Source organism: Pempheris klunzingeri, chromosome 17 (assembly GCF_042242105.1).
Source record: "Pempheris klunzingeri isolate RE-2024b chromosome 17, fPemKlu1.hap1, whole genome shotgun sequence".
Taxonomy (NCBI): Eukaryota; Metazoa; Chordata; class Actinopteri; order Acropomatiformes; family Pempheridae; genus Pempheris; species Pempheris klunzingeri.
Genome location: NC_092028.1, coordinates 6848338 through 6867186, shown reverse-complemented (window position 1 = coordinate 6867186; position 18849 = coordinate 6848338). Strand labels below are relative to the sequence as shown.

Below are 18849 nucleotides of genomic sequence, written 5' to 3'. Positions count from 1 at the left end.
GCCAAAGAGGCTATGCGTGCCAAATCCTGTGATTTGTTTTGCGACGGGAATGTCGGAGAATTGATGAGAAGTTTGTTTGTTTAATCCACTAACAGGGCAAAATCTGTGCGCCTTCGCCATATGTGCGTAAAAGCGCTTTGTTTTTTCACCAATTTAATGTATAGAATATATATATATATATGTACATGACATTCATGTCCCTGTTCACATGCATTCCCAGCAATAATCAGAGATTTGATCCCATCCCACTAAGCAGCTTTAACTCTCTCTGTGTTCTCATCCTCACATAGAACAGGTTCTTATACTCAGTGATCAATATGAAAGACAGACTTCCAAAAGGGCTGTAACATTCAGGGATTCAGGGAGAGCTGACAACCGGACAAGATCACTAAACCCCCAAAGTTGGTGTCACATGGTCATTTGATTTAATTCAGATTTGTGAGAATTTTGTAGCTTTGTCTTTTATATAGTGTAACTCATTTTCAAATCCAAGCTGCGTTTAATCAAATTAATGCAAACAAATTGCCCGGAACACCACGGGCCAGATGTGGTTACAGCGTAGAAATACTGGTACTAGTGTCAGAGTCAGAGGCATATATAGGCATACAATTCAGCTGTCGCGTAGTGTGCTGTGTGGTCTGTGTGACGGGGTCACTTGGGGGCACATTTTTGGCCTAAGGTTCCTTAAGACTTCATTCATGCACAGATACAAGTCTTGTTTTAGCGTCTTCTTTAATATTTCTCAATGTCAGGCAGAGAATGGCTGTCCCCATCTTGATGAAGACTGGAGAACAAAGATGGTAATACCTCTAGGACTTTCTCGTTCCGTTCCCATACTTGTGTTGTAAATATATTGGAATGTTGTAAACCAAACAAAACCATAACGTGTTAATAGATCAAATCGTCAGGACGACTTAAGGGTTGAGCTTGAGATCATTATTCTAAGAACTTGACCTGTAGGAAAGCCCAAACGTAATTAGTCTGTGTTGATTCAACTGTCATTCGTTTCATGACCCTTTTAAGTTGAACATGGTGGACAAACATTCTCCAGTTAGAGCGCATTCGCTTGTTAAAACGTAAAAGTATTAGAAATAAAACCGAACTGCGCTGTTTTGCGCTCACAGTTTGAAACTCCTCTGGCTTACCGTCATATCGCTTTGCGCCAATTCACATTTCAGCCAGTGTCTGTTTGCTTATTTTCAGTGGTGGAGACAGCTCGGGGTGTGTGTGAGAGCTGCAGCCCCTCTGTCACTGGATGACCCTCACACCCACTTGTTCAGCTGTGTTTGACTTCCTACCGCTTTCCAAGCGAGACAAAAACCCCAAAATTGCCTCATAATTAATGCCGAAACCCGATCAGACGGATATTTGGTGCTTTGATGACACTGGGGAATCCCCACAGTGTCTGAGGAAGAAGCTGTAATCCAACGTATGAAGATATATGCATGTGTAAATAGCCTACGTGTGCTTGGTGTGTTTCATCTTCCCATATGGAAGCAATCCGACCTCAAGTCGTCATCGTGATGATGATGGAAGGCAGTGTAATGGTGAATATAGAGGCCTGTAATAATGTAAGTAGAGGTGGAAAACCAAGCCATAAATAAAGTGATGTTTGGATAGGATGTGGATTGTGTGTGTGTGTGTGTATGGTGGGGTGGGGTCTGTTGTCTTAAGAGGAGATTTCCGAGTCGCGGCTTAAATGTTTGGCCTTGTGAACTGGACAGTTTTATCAGTCTGGCTGCTGACAGTGTACAGAAAGGAGCGGGAGAGGCGGAGGAAGAGAGTAAGGACAGGAGAGGGGGAAATGATAGAAACGGGGGGGGAGGCGATTGAAGTAACCTCTCTTCATCGAGAGAGCTAACACCTCTTACTCCCAACTTCTCCTTAATTGATTGAGTGAGAAAAAAACAAAACTAATAGCAGCCACCGACCCATAACGGAGCCTCGCATTAAATGCAGAACGCAACTTTTTTTTTTTTTTTTTTCATTTTTATTTTTAAGAATTTTCTCTTTTTAATCTGCACTGTGCGCATGCTTTTTTACCCCAAAAAGAGAAAAGGAAGACAACATAAAACAAACACCATCGATCAAAAAACGAACTAAAACGAGAAACAACAATTAGAATGTGTAAAAAAGAGACCGACCTACTAAAACGGCATAAATAGGCAGTTTCATGTTGTTGGAAATTTCATTAATTGCTACGTCGTCGTCGTCATCATCATCATCATCATCGTCATTATCTTCATCATCACTCATTGCCATAACAACATCAACAACATAGACGTGAGAAGTACAGTAAAAAGTGCACCATCATCTTTTTAACTTAAAAACTATACAGCTGCCAAAGATAAACTTGTTAATGATAAACTTCTAACAATATAGAAATGTTTCCACGATAACTGTTCCACAAAGAAAGGAAGCTATCATTTTTCTGTCTTTTTTCTTTGTTTTAAACACTAGAGTAGACTATGTTTGTTTGACTTGGATCGATCCACACCCCCCACCCCACCCCACCCCCGCCCTCGTCATTTTTTCAAGTTCACTTTCGTGCTTCTTTGTATTATCTTTTTTTGCTTCCCGCGGTTTCTACAGTCAGCAGGCAGAGGCCCGAGGCCCCCCCAAAAAAATCCAGCTCGCCAGTCGCCATTTTGGAGACTCAAGTTCCATTCCATCGTTGAATTGTGGAGACAGCGGAGCAGTCCAATGGCCTCAGTTAAGACAAAAACAGCCCCCCACCCCCCACCCCAACCCTCCCTTGCCCGCCCTTACCCCATCCTGTCCAACAACTACAGCCACCTCATCCCTCTCCCCTCTTCCATTTTTTTCACTTCTCTTCGTCCCCTACATTTGCTTGTGGGTTTTCTCGCAGCAGTCCTCGTTCACAGAGGCCTGTGACCCAGCAGTGCCTGCCACCGCCACCGCCACCGAGCCTCCTCCTCCTCCTCCTCCTCCTTCACCACCACCTTCACCACCTCCACTTCCGCTGCCATCCCGCAGCTCTTTCTCCCTCCTCTCCCTCTCCACCGCCTCCTGCTCGCTCTTGCTGCTTGGGAACTTGTCCTTGTTGTTCTCCTTCTTCCACTTCATCCTGCGGTTTTGGAACCAGATCTTCACCTGCCGCTCAGTCAGCGCCAGTGCGTGCGACACCTCGATGCGGCGTTTCCGGGTCAGGTAAGGGTTGAACAGGAACTCCTTCTCCAGCTCCAGGGTCTGGTACCGGCTATAGGTCTGCCGGCCCCGCCTCCTGCCCGCAGCTACTAGGGAGAGAGGTAGGGGTGAGGAAAGGGGAGACAGGAGAGAGTACATAATCATAAGGTTAGTAGCCTATAACTGTCCCCCATACTGGGCCCTTACATGAAAACCAAACAGATCTATACGCATATAGGCATAATTATAAATGTTATAGGCTCTTAATATCATATTCGTTTCTAAGGAGGATTATTATTTAAACATCCATTTTTGACATGACAGCTGCAACACACACACTTTGTAATTATGGAACCCCCCTAAAACGCCACATCCTTTTCACGCCAAGTGGGAAGTGGGCCTATTCTATAACATACCAAGGAATGTGTGTGTGTGTGGCTCTCTGTCAGTCGGACTAGCCTACATTTTTTAAAAAAACAAAAGAGTTGAGGTTTTCTATGTATCAAATCATGAGGCAGAACCCAGTAGGAGAGCAGGGTGGCTGCAAAAAGACAACATCAAGTTGTATAAGTGGTGCATGCAATGTCAAACCCAGTCTCTTAAGACTAATGTTAATATTTAATATTTATCTATATGCATTAATCTATGTCTATATTTTTGGATTATTAGGCCGAGCCACTGGCAGTTCAAATTTATCACCCACTCAAGTGACAAATGCTTGTTTAGCGTCTGAAATCTGACAGCTACTTTCGCATTTTGCCATCATTTGGCTCTTAGGGGTCCTTCTGATCAGATCATGCATGTTGATGCGCTACTGCGTAGCCGAAGGAAACTGATGGTAACTATCGTAAGGGAATGTTGGAAAATACTTTGAAGAAAGAGATCAAGAGGACGTGAAACCTCCAAGAGATAAACAGCTGGGTTCGCTCAGTGTGCCCGGGAGCTTCATGTTGGTGGATGGTCACCCGGTGTGGGAGCGTCATGTGACCACGCACACCAATGGACAACCCCATTACTTGACATTATAAATGTAGGCGGATTACATGACCATCATCCTGTTTGAGATGCATTACTTTACTTCATCACTGCTTAAAGTTGTAACTTTTACTGCCATTTAAGATAAGATAAGATAAGATGGACTTTATTGATCCCCATCGAGGGAAATTTACATGTTACAGCAGCAACAAAGGCAGGGGCAAGATAAGCAGTAATAGAAAAAGGAACAGTAGAAAAGTTATGCAGGACAAAAAGAGAAAATACATTAACAGTATTAATAACAATACTTATTATTTACACTATGTACCCCTTTAAGACTAGAGGACATTACCACAATTAGTTAGTTGGACATTACTTGGATAATTCTTCTTTTTAAAGGCATGGACATCTTATCAGATTCTGTCTAATGTCTGAATGGTGCGTTCTTAGTCAAGTGATGATAGCAAGACCTCTATAAACCATGAAACCATGTTTTCCCAGCTTTTCCGGGCTAAGGGGAGAGGACTGTTTGACCCCTCCCCGACTCCGCCCTGACCACGCACCGAACCCTTACCGAACACCGACTGTGTCAGTGTGCAGAACAGAAGAAACGCCAGGGTCTGAGATATTCACTCAAGCATCACAACTTTCTATTTGTATAGCCTATGTGTGTGACTATGTATAGTTAGGGCAACATTTGTTTTTACTCGCTCAGTACGGATACAACACCAACAGTCCAAAACCCAAAGATACAGTTTACAAAGAGATTAAAAGAACAGCAGATCCTTACATGTGACACTACACATACCTTACGACAAGTGATGGCTCAGTTTCCCTAAGTTGGTTAAGTTCTGGATAAGTTTGTGGCGGTAAAGTCGGGGTTGAATTTTTAATAGTTAACTTGTGTTCATTTGATGGGTTAGGGTTAGGCCAGGAGGAGGAAGTACATTTGTTTGAGTTAATGGTCACACAGAATGCTAATGAACTCCCCCGATTCTTTGGTAGAGTTGAGCTGAGTACGTGGTCAACATTTACACATAGTGTACATGAGAACATGAAGAGGTGCTTTCTGCAGTGACACCGGTGATCTCTTTAATGTTACATCATGTCTCCACATTTGAAGTTGATTGCATGTGTTTTAAAAATCACATGATCCTCAGAAGACTTTAATATCCAGGTCTCTCTCTCTCTCTCTCTGTCTTTGTCTGACTCACTCACTCACACGCACACACACACACACACAATAATCTTTCTTGTACTCTTGATCACCAGTCCGAGAACAGAACTCCTGAACCATGGTGAACTCTACCGAACTCATAAGCTAACTGCAGCCATTATTGAAAATGAAAACTACTGTATACGACACCGACTGATCTACTAAGCACTTACATGGTGCACATTCATATCTAAAACACATAGTAAACAAGAGATGTAAGGGGCTTCCTCCAATATTCAGAATGATGAAGGAAGAATTGTAAAAGGGTGCAAACAATGACGTGAAGAAAAAAGGCATTCTTCCCAAACAACAGCTAACTATTTCACGCTTCTTTGTTTGTGTTGTCGCTGATCTGAAAACGTTGCAGACGGATAATCCGAATTCATAAGATTCATAAACATAAACGCACAAGCGTTGGACGACGTTGCACAAGCCCGGGAGCAGAAGGCGCGTGGCTTTGTTTCAATTTCAACATGCGACCTGTCATTCACCTGTGTTTTATGAGCCCAAAGTGGACAGACAGCAAAATCATTTATCTTTACTATTTCCTGTACTTTTTTATAAATGCCTAGAAGAAGCCAGTTTTAAAACCTGCTTGGCAGTACTAAATGTATAAATATAAAATAAATTAAAGATTTTTTTTTTTTTTAAATCGACGCTGCTTCACTGCTCCTAATAAAATAATAATAATAAAAAAAGTTATTTAAGTTCAAACAGGGTGAACAAAATTGTGTAACCTAAGTGGTTATATTTCCATAAAACTATCTGTCTTCCTCTTGATTACTGTAGCTGCAATAAAAAAGAAGCTCTGCGCCACGGACACAATGTGCCAGGAATCAAAAAGCTTTGAATAACAACTTATGCTTGTAAATCACTGATTTGATGAGATTATGCATGATTGATAAGTTTGATATAGTATATATAATATAGTATAGTGTTCATAACCACGACTTACAGAAAACTGTCAATACTCAAATATGTCTGGTGAATTGAAGAAAACTTTTTTTTTTAGTAAAATCTCTTAATTTTCTATAATGTTATTTGTTCTTTATTTGATGATGAAGGGTCTGATTGCCTGTAGACTCAGCATTGTCTTGGGAGTTATGTGGTTTGAGCAGACCCCCCACACCACACCGGTCTACACACACACACACACACACTCACACACGCGCGCGCACTTTCCAAGACAGTACAGTTTCACGATTACATTAGGAAAGAGGGCAATGACTTTGATGGAAGCGCATTTGCTGCTATAACCGCATAGAAGTCTTATATAGTCTGTCTACTCTGATGACATTAGATGTAGCCTGCAGGAAATATCCAATATATCTACCTCGTACTAAAGTCCAGCAGGATAGTTTGTACTTTTAACAAAGACCTGGTCTCATACTCTCATTGGATTTCCCCATTTAAAGTACTTCCACACTGAGCTGCTTTTTATGGTAAAACAGCCAGAAGAAGACAAGGGAGTCTTTATGGAAATGCATGAAGTTGTAAGTGATGTAAATGTCTTGTATGTGTTATCTGTCACAGGCCTGGCGCCGTGATTTCGTGCTATAGGGACTAAAGGGAAGTGGGCGCCACATTCACTGCTGTCACTAGCCATGAATTAAGGGAAATGGGAAACACTTTCCTGGATAAAATGACAGCAAGGACGCTTTGATCTGAAGGCTCTCTGACGAAGCAACATGCATGGGGAATGTATCCCCCAACCCTGGCTGCGTCAGTGCCCTGCACAACGTGTGTGAAGATGCACCACATCCTTCATACATAGCGGAAATGGACAAAACAGCTTTTGGAGGAATGAATCCTAAAATGTCTATCATTTATTTCACATTTTCTTCGTTTTAGCATCAACACAAGTATTACATTTTTTTTTCCTGTCAGAGAAAATGATGCAAGCCTTGTATCATACTATATGATACAGTTCAAAGACCTATTCACAAATGAACCTTTGCAGAGCCAATTAAATAACCCACAGACAAATGCACGGTAGTTGGCAGTTGACATTTTGGAGGAAGGAGAAACGCGATTTCCACTCGACAACTAATACGAATGAGAGCCGAGACAAAAGCCACTAATAGTATTAGAAACATCCAGTCATTATAATCAGATTCTACTGTTTTATTTTGTCTCTAGAGTCGAGCAGAGAGGGGATGTGTCACTTTTTCCAACCACAGCGGTAAAAGTCATAGAAGTGCTCATATTCCTTATCACGAGTTTAGAATCTAAACTCGGATGTTGAACCTCCAGCTTTAAGGTTGGGGGATTTCAAGTATTTCAAGACGCATGGAGTGAGTGGGCGCCTCTGTCTGTGCAGGGGTTATAACATAAAAGCTGCGGAGGAGTGGATAGGGGGATATTTAAAAGACAAATTATGAAATGTACCCCCTGGTTAAACGGAGAGAATACGCCGCTGCTGCTCAGCCTCTAGTTTCATCCACAAAAGACCGTCCGCCGTTTCTTCTATTAGAACTAATAACCACCAGGCTGGGAAAGGATAGTATCGTTAGTGCGTGCGGACAAGAATTCAGCGCGACTTGACGCCTTTGACTCGACTTTTCGGCCCCATGATCAGAGCTGCCTTCAGCCGTTAAACCCAAGTATACTGCTGAAAATCTATTAATCGTAGGACTAATCACTGTCATCGTCGGTAAAGAAAGGCTAAATCCCTTAAGAAGGGGGTTTCACCCCCCTATGCCTGAGTGTGGCCGCTCGTATTTACAGCTGGGAATGATTTGAAAAGCTGTTACATACACAAGGGAGCAGGGTAGACAGGTGCCTGGGAAATATGAGAGAGGCTTTAAAGATGTAAATTATAACAATGTGAACGTCGCACAAACAGGAGACCTTCAATACAGACACACAAGGAGCAGAACACACACCGCGTAGAAGCACTGAAGAGGAAACACAGAGTCATTTAATAACCTACGGAAATGTGAATTAGCTACGATCAGTTATTTTATCTGTAGCAGGTGATTGGAAAAGTCTTTTAAGGGTGGATAGAAAGCAGCTTGAGATGACGCAGACCTGCTCTTTTTTATTTATTTATTATTTTTCTATTTTATGATCATAATCATGAAGCCACAAAAAAGTCCGGTACAGGCTATAACCCTTGTGCAGTCATACCTTCAGAAATACAGCAGAGAACACAAGCAATAAACTCTCTCTCCATCTCACACACACACACACACACACACACACAGAACAACACAAGAAATATGGTCTCAAACAAAATAGGTTACTATACATGTCAATCCATTCACTGCATCTCTCTCTCTCTCTCTCTCTCTCTCTCTGTTCTGGCCTTCTTGCATAATCAGTATTATTGTGGTGTAGATTTAAGCCATCAATTATACCCCCGGCTTCTCTATAATGCAGGCATTTAAAAAAAAACCAACACTTTTTTACGATTTATTGTCTGTTCGAGTTGAACCAATCGGACCGGATCCATACTCACAGGCTGGGAGCCACAAAGCACACACAGAACTGTTCACACATGCACACAAACAGGATACCAAAGCAACCCAGTGTATACGCGCACCATACGGACTGTGGGATGAGTTTGATATTTGAGCCAGCGTATCAGACAAACCAGCCAGATTAGAGACACGCATGGTGTGAAGGTGATAATTCCGAGTAAAAATACTCCCCTTTCCATTTACTCTCTTTACACACGTACCCCCGTCGTTATCACAACGGGGAACTGGCCACATAGTCATATAATCCCGGAGACTTCAGGCAAGGCAATAAAAGCCAAAAAAGTGAAAAGTTTAACCCAGGTCAGAGCTGTGTGCGTGAAAGAAGTCTGTGGCGCAAACCTCCAACAATTCACTCCCATCTGCTCTAAACTGGAGTCTAAGCAGAGATTTTTGGATGGGGTTTCTTATGAAGAGGTCTCACTGGTTCTGTTGTCCTCTGCACCCCCCCCCACACCCCCTCCTCCTCCTCCTCCTCCTCGAACATTTTTGTCTGAGCTTCCCGTCCACTCTCTCAGTATATGACCGGGGCAATTAAACCCTAAAGTCATTCACAAGTTTTGGTGCTGCCAATAAAACCATAAACGTGCCTTTGTCTCCTGCTTTGAACACAGGAAACCGCAATTGCCCTGTTTAATTGTTGCTTTTAAAAGCACTTTCCAACTTTCTTCCACTGTTTCCTCAAGTGTCTACATTTGTTGTCTTCCCTTTCTGGAGGAGCAGCAGCTTTGCTCCTAACACGGGCGCTCACCTTTTGCGTAAAGAAGATTCGGCAGATATGGCAAAAAGATTAAAAGGAAAATAACCACCGTGGCCAATCTCTCCGCTTCCTCACCTTGCGGCCTCATCCAGGGGAAAAGCTGCGTCGGCGAGGGGCTCTGTTCGGTTCCCTCCGCGTCCTCGCCGCTGAGCCCCGGCGCGCCAGCCAGCTTACAGTCGCTGTACTGGACCAGATCCGCGTCCTGCGCTCCAAAAAGCGTCTGCCGCTGCAGGGCGTCGTATCCGTAGAAGTTGCCCGGCTCGCCGTGGCATGTAACGGCGCAGGGACTCTGCTGGTACGGATTGCTGGGGAGCGTGGAGGCGCTGTGGTGGTAGAAGTCCTGGATCTGCGGAGCGTGTTGGAAAGTGGCGCCGGAGCCCGGGCCGTACACCACGGTGGGCCGGCTGCCGGCCAGGTCCTGAGCAAAACCGCACTCGTAGTAGTTCGGACGTAGCGAGTCCCCGCTTTTATATTTGGAGAAGAGCGAGTTGACGAAATATGAACTCATCTTTTGTGTTGTTGTTTATTGTTTCAGTTTGTGTTCGGCTCGGCAGAGTCAGAATGAGGCTGAAGGAAGCGACCGGCGGCTTTCAAGTGTTTTCTTTTTTTCTGCTTCTGTCGAGCCGTTTGAGGCAGAGAAACACCGACACAGAGCGAGAGACGGAGGGGAGGGAGAGAGACAGAGTGAGGCAGGTCTGCCGCCGGTGTCGGTGACCGTTGTTGTGGTGTTTCCCCTCACGGCCACAACAGACGAGCGGTGTGAGTAACGGTAACGGCGGAAAGCCACAGCAGTAACAGCCACGACCAGCACAATAACAATAACAACAATCACACCGATTCCATAAAATGTCCAGCGAAGAAGAAAAAAAGTGGAAGGAGAAGAAGAGGGAGAAGAAGAGGAGGAAAGGCTCGTGCGCATCACAATTCCGGTGTTAGTGCTGTAAGCGGGAGCCCTGTCGCGCTCTCAAACGGGTTTTCGTGATTTACTCCTCTGCAAATGAGTTGTTTCATATTTCTCTCTCTCTCTCTTTCTCTCTCTCTCTCTCTCTCGCTCTCTCTCTCTCTCTCCCTGGTTCTCTTTGGCGCCCCCCTCCTCTCTGCCTTTAGTCTAGTGTGTGTGTCGGTTTCAGGGATAATTTGCATCTATTATCAGGTCTTCATCCCATTGGCTTTTTTCCACGCACACATACAGACGTGCACGAGCCGCACGCACACATACATAGGGTCTGTTCCACCATTCTCTTTTTCTTTTCTTTTTTTTTTTCCTTTTTTGCGCCTTTACCCGCACGCCCCTTGTAAGCACAGAGGATAGTCTCCCGGCGTTGGCTTGAGTAACTCCGCTTGCCAGTGGTAATGTGAAAGGGTTGGAAGAATGAAGAAAAGAAGAAGAAAAAAAGCAGCAACGATGGAAGTTGATTAGAGAGAATAGGTGCAGCATCAAACATTCAGCTGCACCTATTCTCTGTTGAGAATTCTGACACCCTGCATCTGATTAAATGCACACACACACACACACACACACACACACACACTACTACTCCTGCAACCAAAAGATGAAGAGAGGTTTTTCCTCTTTTACTAAAGAAGATAGCTGAGACTTAGGTTGGGTGGTGGGCAGAGGCGGCAACGGGTGGTGGCAACGTGGGTGTATTGCGTGCATATCTGGGAGCACCTTTCTCATTAATTGCTCTTTCTCATTTCTCCCCCTGAATTCTTCCAGGGGGGAGTGAAGCGAGGCTGCACGGGAGCGAAGTGAATAGTGCCCTAAAATGTCAGGGAGCGTGGACGAGAGAGGTTGAGACAAACTGAGGAGAGAGAGAGCGGAGGGGTAGAGCGTCCTAATTGGTATTGGCTTTAACAAGTGCTAGCCTATAAATGTAATTGGGATTTTAAAAGAAGTTGTCAGAGCCTTTCTTGTCTTCCATTCCAGTGTGGCTGCTTGCTGAGGACCCACTTCTGATAATCGCACAGCCTACTTTTATAAATATGATGTCCATAAACATGTAAGGAGGGCTGGGAGGGTAATAGGCTTGGAGAAAGTGGCTGTAAACGCTTTAACAAACTATAAAGCTCCATAAAGCGCAGGGGCAGTGTTTGTATCCTTGCAGCAGAGAAACAAAAAAGGGGGGTTTACGATGCGCCCTTTGCACGACCGGAGGCCATAAATGCCGCATCTTTGCCTGTATTTAATTGTCATTTTTGCTGTGTTCCATACGACTCTGGTCCTTCCTGTCACACTGTAAGATGAGGTAAAAGGAGGGCTTTTCCAACGAGGGATTAGCTGTGGAAAGGTTAAGCTCTGCCTTGTAGAACAGCCGGGGCTCGTAAAAAGTAAGATGACCTAAAGTGCTGCGATTAGCCCGAAAAGACAAATTCTACTTTGATTGAGGCATTCCCTCTTTTAAATCTTGTTATTTTGCTTATTTTATTTCGAAAATGAACTACCGTCGCGTCTATTGCGCGCTCTCATCAGCCAAATAAAAATGTCATTAACCGAATTTAATTTATTGAGATTATACAGCGCTGACACAAGAGGCCCAAATGTTGCCATCGCCCGCCTGAATTACAGTGTGCTGTGGTAAATCAGCTGATTGTAGCTATGCCCGACTTTCTGAGGAGTTATTGCTGCAGTATTTTTCCAATTTATTACCCAGAATATGATTGTATTGCAACTACACCGCGCCGTGTTTTACACATCCAATAAAGCGTTTGCTTATGAGCTCTGTTGTCTGCGTGGTGGGAGCGTGGTGCGCAAAAAAAAGTATCATTTTCTGACCTGCTTCCACGCGTCTGAACAAGTGTCCACACATACCCGCTGTTAAAGCCAAGCCCACTAAATTACAAGACCGTGAAAGCCTGTTTTCAGGTTATTCCTGCATAAAACACACACTTGAACAAAACCACAAGCGGCCTCACTGAGCGTTAGATACTCCGTAAACAACTGCGTCCAATGCATTTGGAGCAGGAGGAAAAATCAAAACCTGCATGTCAGCCCACGTCACGTCCTCTCTGTCAATAATTAAACCATCCTGCCATTGGAAAGTATCACGCAAAGACGTATGTGTATCCTTTGTGCGCTGGGTATAAATATTCTTCTCATTTTACCCGAGTAAAAATGCTTTTTCACAGCCACAACATGGGCGAGCTGCGAGAGTCCTTGGTGTGAATTTTGCACCAAGAAAAAAAATCCTGCCAGCGTCTATGTATTCTGCACGCCTATGATTATTATTTTGCATGGCCTCAACCTTCCCTCTTCATCCTCTGTATGCTGTGAAAACGACCAGAAATGGCCTCAGCCTCAGGACAAAGCCAAAAAGTGGCCTAATAACCTCACTTCTTCTCAAACACACCGCCTTTACAAGACATTAAGAAGGGGAACACGGCCAGTTTCACTTTTTTTTCAAGGGGGCTCATGCATGAGTGTGTCTTCGAAGGAGATGAGCGAGACTTCGGGCTAGGGCTGTTTTAATGGTGGAGCAAGAGCGCCATCAAGTGGACACTTGGAGTGAGGGGGAAGGGGACTTCGTCCCGTCGTGCGGGTTTATGTGTACACATAGAACTACATAGGCTGCTTTAAGTGCTAGTGGTAATCGGAGACAAGATGTGAGGGTTGACTTGGGAATCAGATGAAAAAAAGTAGGTGAAGCAAAGACAGTGAGCCTAGTTTCCTTGTAAAGTGTAGCACCTATGTAGATGCACGGGACTGCCAGTTATTATTAGCCTACACATCTATGTAACTATATTAACTGTATTATTCAGTGTGCACTGTGCAAGTCAAACACACACACACACACACACACACAATTGCGTTAAATTAATTAACTCTCTCTTAATTAACTATATATGTTATTGACTATATTCATGATCCTCTTTGGTCGCTGCGAATAATTCAAACTGCAAAAAATATAATAAATGTGTAATTGGTGGGAAAAATGAGACGTGTTCCTGCGTATATCTCCTTCTTTTTGTCAGTGAAGTGTGTGTGTGTGTGTGTGTGTGTGTGTGTGTTTGCAGCTTGCTAAATTACAGGCTGTAAACAAACTATTTAACCGATTGTTACCATCGCCGGAAAAAAGACTCCAGCCCCAAACCCCAGGTCCATGCCTGTGGAAGTCTCCCCCCTGTAAGGCTGTTATCGTTGAAAACACAGAGACAAAAATAACGCGAGATTATAAAAAACATAATCACAGCACCTGGGCCTAATGTAATCCAGCTTTAACCCACTAAACCATGCAGACAGCCTTTCTGGAGGCAAAAACCCCGATTGGAGGTTCCTCAGTGTTCTAACATAAGGTCCAGTGTCACGTAAGCATTTCTCTGCCTCACCCCCGCTGTGCAGCCCCGCCATGCCCTCTAGACCGGAAAAGAAGCCTGGAAACCGGCCATAGCACACTCTGTCTGTCGGGGTCTGTTGTCTGGATGTGCCTTTGGTGTTTTTTTATGGCTGATATAAAGGCGGTCGGACAGTAGACACACCAACACACACGCACACACAACCCAGGCTGCAAAAATACCCCAACAGACACCAAACGGCTCCAAAACCATAAAACCCCTAAAGCTGAATAGAAGAGGAAGACTTCTACACTGCTACCAGACAAGAGAAGCACAACAAATTGTGCCTCTAAACACGAATTTGACCTTTCCATCTCTCCATCTCTCCATCTCTTCTCTCAACATCCACAAAGCCCTCACACTAATACATAATTAGTTCATAATAGTATGACAATATTTGCTCGTTCCCTCAGTCTTTGGCACCAATCAGTCCCATCTAACCTCCAAATAAATGATCAAGCGGGGGAACTTTTCCTTTAATATTTCCTCTCTGTGTGTCTTTCCTCGCTCACCCCCCTGCTCTTTCTTTCGGCGTGTTTGCTTTACAGCCGTTTAGTTCTTAACCTTCAGAAATTTATACGCTATAAAGTTTTATTGCCGTCATATTCTTTTATTGCGCTGCACCCATTGAATCCTCTTTCTGTCTTCTCCTCTTCTTTTCCGTCTTCCTCTTTGCTGTTTTTTTACGACAGTCGGCGGCGGCATCTTCCAACCCGCACGCATCCGCTCCCGCATCCCTCATCATACACCCATCCCCTCCTCTTTTTTTTACCCGTGATCTGGAGACCCCCGGTGCGTGCAGCACATCCTGCTTCTCTAGTGCTGTTTGTTTCCGTGCTAGAAAAAAGGAAGTGTGCAAAACAATTGACGTGAGAAAGAAGAAGAAGAAGAGGGGGAGGAGGAGGAGGAGGAGGAGAGAAAGCCGCAGCAGCTTTATTGACCCATAGGGAGAAATACTATCAGATTTTTTTTTCCAAAGCAAAGTAAAATAAAACAAATGAAACAAATCCTGGCGGCCTGCTCTGACCGACAGAGTCCACGTGCGGTTTTACAATTAGATGAGAAATAAATGCAGGAAGCCTCATCTTCCCTACGAAGCTCCAGTGGTCGACGCACTGCAAGAAATCAAACAGAAGATTTGTGGCTTTTAAACACAATTACTGTGAATGCAAATGGATGTGAACCATTTGGAAGAAACGGAGCGATGGGTCGGGAATGTGCCGCTGCCTTAACCAGCTGAAAAGGAATGGGCCAACAGGGTCGAATAAGCAGACCTGCTACAAGTTGAAATCTTAGTTTCTAACTTTAGCAGGAGAAAGGTATTAGTTACTATCATTATTATTATTCTAATAAATATTATTATAATTATCATTGTTAGTGTTATTATTATTTGCGCCTGTAAGCTACAAAACGTGTGTTTTTATTTTTAATTATCTTTTGTATTAGGTGTTATAAAACTATAACCTTTTTTATTTTGTATACATATATATATATATATATATATAGAGAGAGAGAGAGAGAGAGAGGGTTCTATAAATAAACACATTAAAAGCAATTGTTAGTGTTCATTTATCTATTTATTTCTCCATCTATTCATCTGTGTGTCTTGGCAAAAGTTGTTAGTCGATAAATAAATAAATACATAAATAAATACCTGAATACATGAATAAATAAAACCTTTTCCAGAGCTGTAAACAGTCACAGAGCCTCTTTCAAACTGGAGGAGGACCTTCTTTAGTTCCTGCTGTGTTTTTAGTATGTCTTTAGAAGGTGAAAAACTTACTGTACCATGCACATTTAAATAGCAATTTTATTTCAGGGTGTAAATACGGAAAGGGCTTAAAAACAGCCATATAGGTCCTTTTTTTAAAAAAAAATCATTGTATTTGTGCTGATATTGGTGCTCATGTAATATTTGAGGTCACTTCTTTCTGCCCAGTCAGAGGCAACTGTAACATCTGCAGACACTGTTAATACTATTATACCTGATGTTATTATTATTTTGCTTTGCCCAGTCAGTGGCAGCTGTAACATGTGCAGAGCAGCCAGCAGCATTTGGTTTGCCTTCCAACTGTTAATGAGTCCAGAATGGCTGGTGTGATCTGATCCATACAGCCGTTTGTATCAGTGGGACCATAACTCTCTTTGAGGAAATTTATGAATATGAATGATATTCTCTACTGCTTGATGAATCATAGACGCTGTGCTGTGTAAAACAGCTCATTCAGTGTGGGGGACAGGGGAGAGCTGCTCTGGGCCTGCTGCTGTGCTCTAACATCCACCCAGAGTGGGTCAGTGAAGTCGGTTATTATCTGTAGAGTCTGTTTTAATATGAGAGGATAAAGTGAAGACATATTGGATTGGCTGCATTCGCCTGAGTTGAAATATGAATTTTGCCAGCAGCAGCACGTGGTTTGTCTTGTGCAGCCCATTTAGTCTCTGAGAATATCACTGAAATGATGAGGCCTGCACCTACTTTAGCTGCACAGCTAAATCATTACACAATGAGCCAATCTGGATTTTTCCATTGCTTTACAGTTGGGATCCATTACAGAGAAAAGGAGATGGGAGTTGGGGGAAAGGATGCAGTCGGCCATATATTGGTGTTTGGGTGACACTTTCAGCAACATAGCCACCTCCGGTGAGATGAACACTGCAGGAGTTCACATTTGAAAGAGACTAAATATAAGTTTCTCCTCATCCAGGCTTCTGTCTGTGCCCAGATCCAGAGCTCCAGCGCCCTCTCCTTCATATGTTGTTGCAGTTGCTGTCCTTCCTAAGGACAGCAGGCTGAGACTAGAGGGAGGCCTGCAGCAGAGTACAGGGCTTCTGGATTTAATGAAGCTCCGACCCTGCTAGACCTCAGAGAAGAATCACAATCATCTACTGTCAAGTACAACATGGTTTATGGGATGGCTTTGTTTGGGTCCTAGCCCAAATCTGCTTAAATCCTGAGGCTTCATTGGTCAGGCACAGCGATATAGGGTGCAGCAGAAAGGCTGTGCTGAGACTTTGTTCATCATCACATTTCTACCTCTTTACGCCCGAGCTGTTCACACTGTCAGCACTTGTTTGTCACGCCTTATACTGCTTACACTACACATACAGATAATATCAACACCCCATTTTAGCTTTTTTAATTACTGTATAATCAAAAAATAAATAGCCTTAATCAGATACATGAAGAGTTTTTGTCTTTATCAATGTTTTTCTCAACCTATTTCATATGTCCTCCTTTGAAATATTCAGATTTGGTGTATAAACAGTTGATAAATGTTTTTTTTTAATCAAACAATTATATAGCTGTAATTAAATACAAGGCCATTTAAAGTGTTTAATAATCATTTGTTTGCTTGTATTTCTTGTTTGAACTATAGCTGTCACAATTTAGCATTCATTGCTATATAAACAGCAAATTCCTGACATTGTAACAGAGCTTACAGTTGTTGTAATGCAGTGACTTGCCTCCATGCATCTTAACACATCTCCAAAACGTTTCAATTCACCCATGAATGACTACACGGGTATAAGCAGTTCATTAACACTATATTACATAGTGCAAGTATGCATGCTGTGTGCAGTTCCATAATCATTCATCATATGTTATATTGTGTTATTAATCATCGGAGGTTTAATAACCAGTTGGTGATGCTTGTTTGGGGGAGTTCTAACCCGTGACTAATACTTTAGGACACATTTACATCATAGTGTGATACAAACCATCTCCCAAGTGTGTTACAGTGTTTAGAACTGCTAAGATGGTACCAAGATCAATAAATGTTATATTATTACTGTTACAAACATTACTTTGGTAGAAGTGTTACCAATACTTGGAGTATTAAAGAGCCACTGAAGCGTCCTCTGCTTCTGACCATCATTATTCTATGTCAGCCTTTATGTTCTCTTCTGTTTCTTGGCACTCACAGGAAGAAATGGCAAAGTTTACCAGTAGTACAACTTCAACTCCAAGCCCCATAACTATATAAATGTTCCTCCATCATGTGAGCAGCAAGAGAGGAAATAGAGATCCTGCAGCTTTCATCAGACTCTGTGTCTATCAGTTATTTGGTGCAGAGACAAACACAGGAACCGCAGCGGCTTCACAAGCTCCTAATGGACGGATGACGACGCTTCTAATGAATGCACTCATCATCTGTATGTGTGTGTGTGTGTGTGTGCGTTTGGGGGTGGGGTGGAGGGGGTGTTTATGGGTTTATGACAGTCTTTTGGTGTTGCAGCCAAACAGACGCCCCTCTCCTTTAAGCGTCAGCATTGAACTGGAGAGACACATATTTTAAGCACATGCTGGCTCATCCGCATCTTATTCCCAGTCCACCCCCCACCCCTCTCCACGCGCCTCTGTCTCTTTGTCTTCCCATCGATACCAAATTCAATCTGGACAGTATGAAGAAGAAAGAATCCCAAAAGAGAAACCGAATGGAGAGCAGAGCTGATCTCTCCTTTTCCCCACTGCAGCCTCATTCACAGCAGAAAAGTAGCGGAAATGATATGAATGGTCGATTTCAGTTGTAAATCACAAATGACCCCCCTCCATTTCTCCCATATAAGCTTCTCTTTAATTAGCAGTGAGAGGCAGCAATGCAATGACACGAAGCACCGGTCGTACTGTAAAGTCTCTTTAATAGGAATCCAGCATTAGCAGTGCCATTGCACAAAGAAACATGAGACAACAACACACAGAAGAGAGGAAAACATACAAGAAGGTAACAATTCACATGGAGGAGGGGATTAGAGTGACTGGAGTTTGCCTTCTCGTTAATAAAGCCTTTACTGTGGCCACATGGCTTAGATTTGTCTTATTAAAAAAGCGGAGGGGATAATAAAATGACTTCTGGAGCTTTGTTCCTCCAATCAGGAGAGCAGATACTGGGACAAGAAGCGGGAGAAGAGAAAGTCATACGTAGGGCCAAAGGAAGGCA

The 18849-nt window shown here is 43.2% G+C and overlaps 1 protein-coding gene across 2 annotated transcripts; it reads right to left on the bottom strand.

The window, feature by feature from the left end:
• Nucleotides 1-2841: 2841 nt before the first annotated feature.
• hoxb8a (homeobox B8a) lies at nucleotides 2842-10550 on the bottom strand. Of its 2 annotated transcripts, none has more exons than XM_070847825.1 (2): nucleotides 9653-10550; nucleotides 2842-3257 (listed from the first exon to the last, which is right to left on the bottom strand). In XM_070847825.1, the coding sequence occupies exons 1-2, from the start codon at nucleotides 10083-10085 to the stop codon at nucleotides 2842-2844; spliced, it is 849 nt and encodes a 282-aa protein (XP_070703926.1). In that variant the 5' UTR covers nucleotides 10086-10550. The 2 variants fall into 2 exon arrangements, with proteins under 2 accessions (XP_070703926.1, XP_070703928.1); XM_070847827.1 differs by having other exon boundaries at nucleotides 2842-3254.
• Between the last annotated feature and the right edge of the window lie 8299 nt (nucleotides 10551-18849).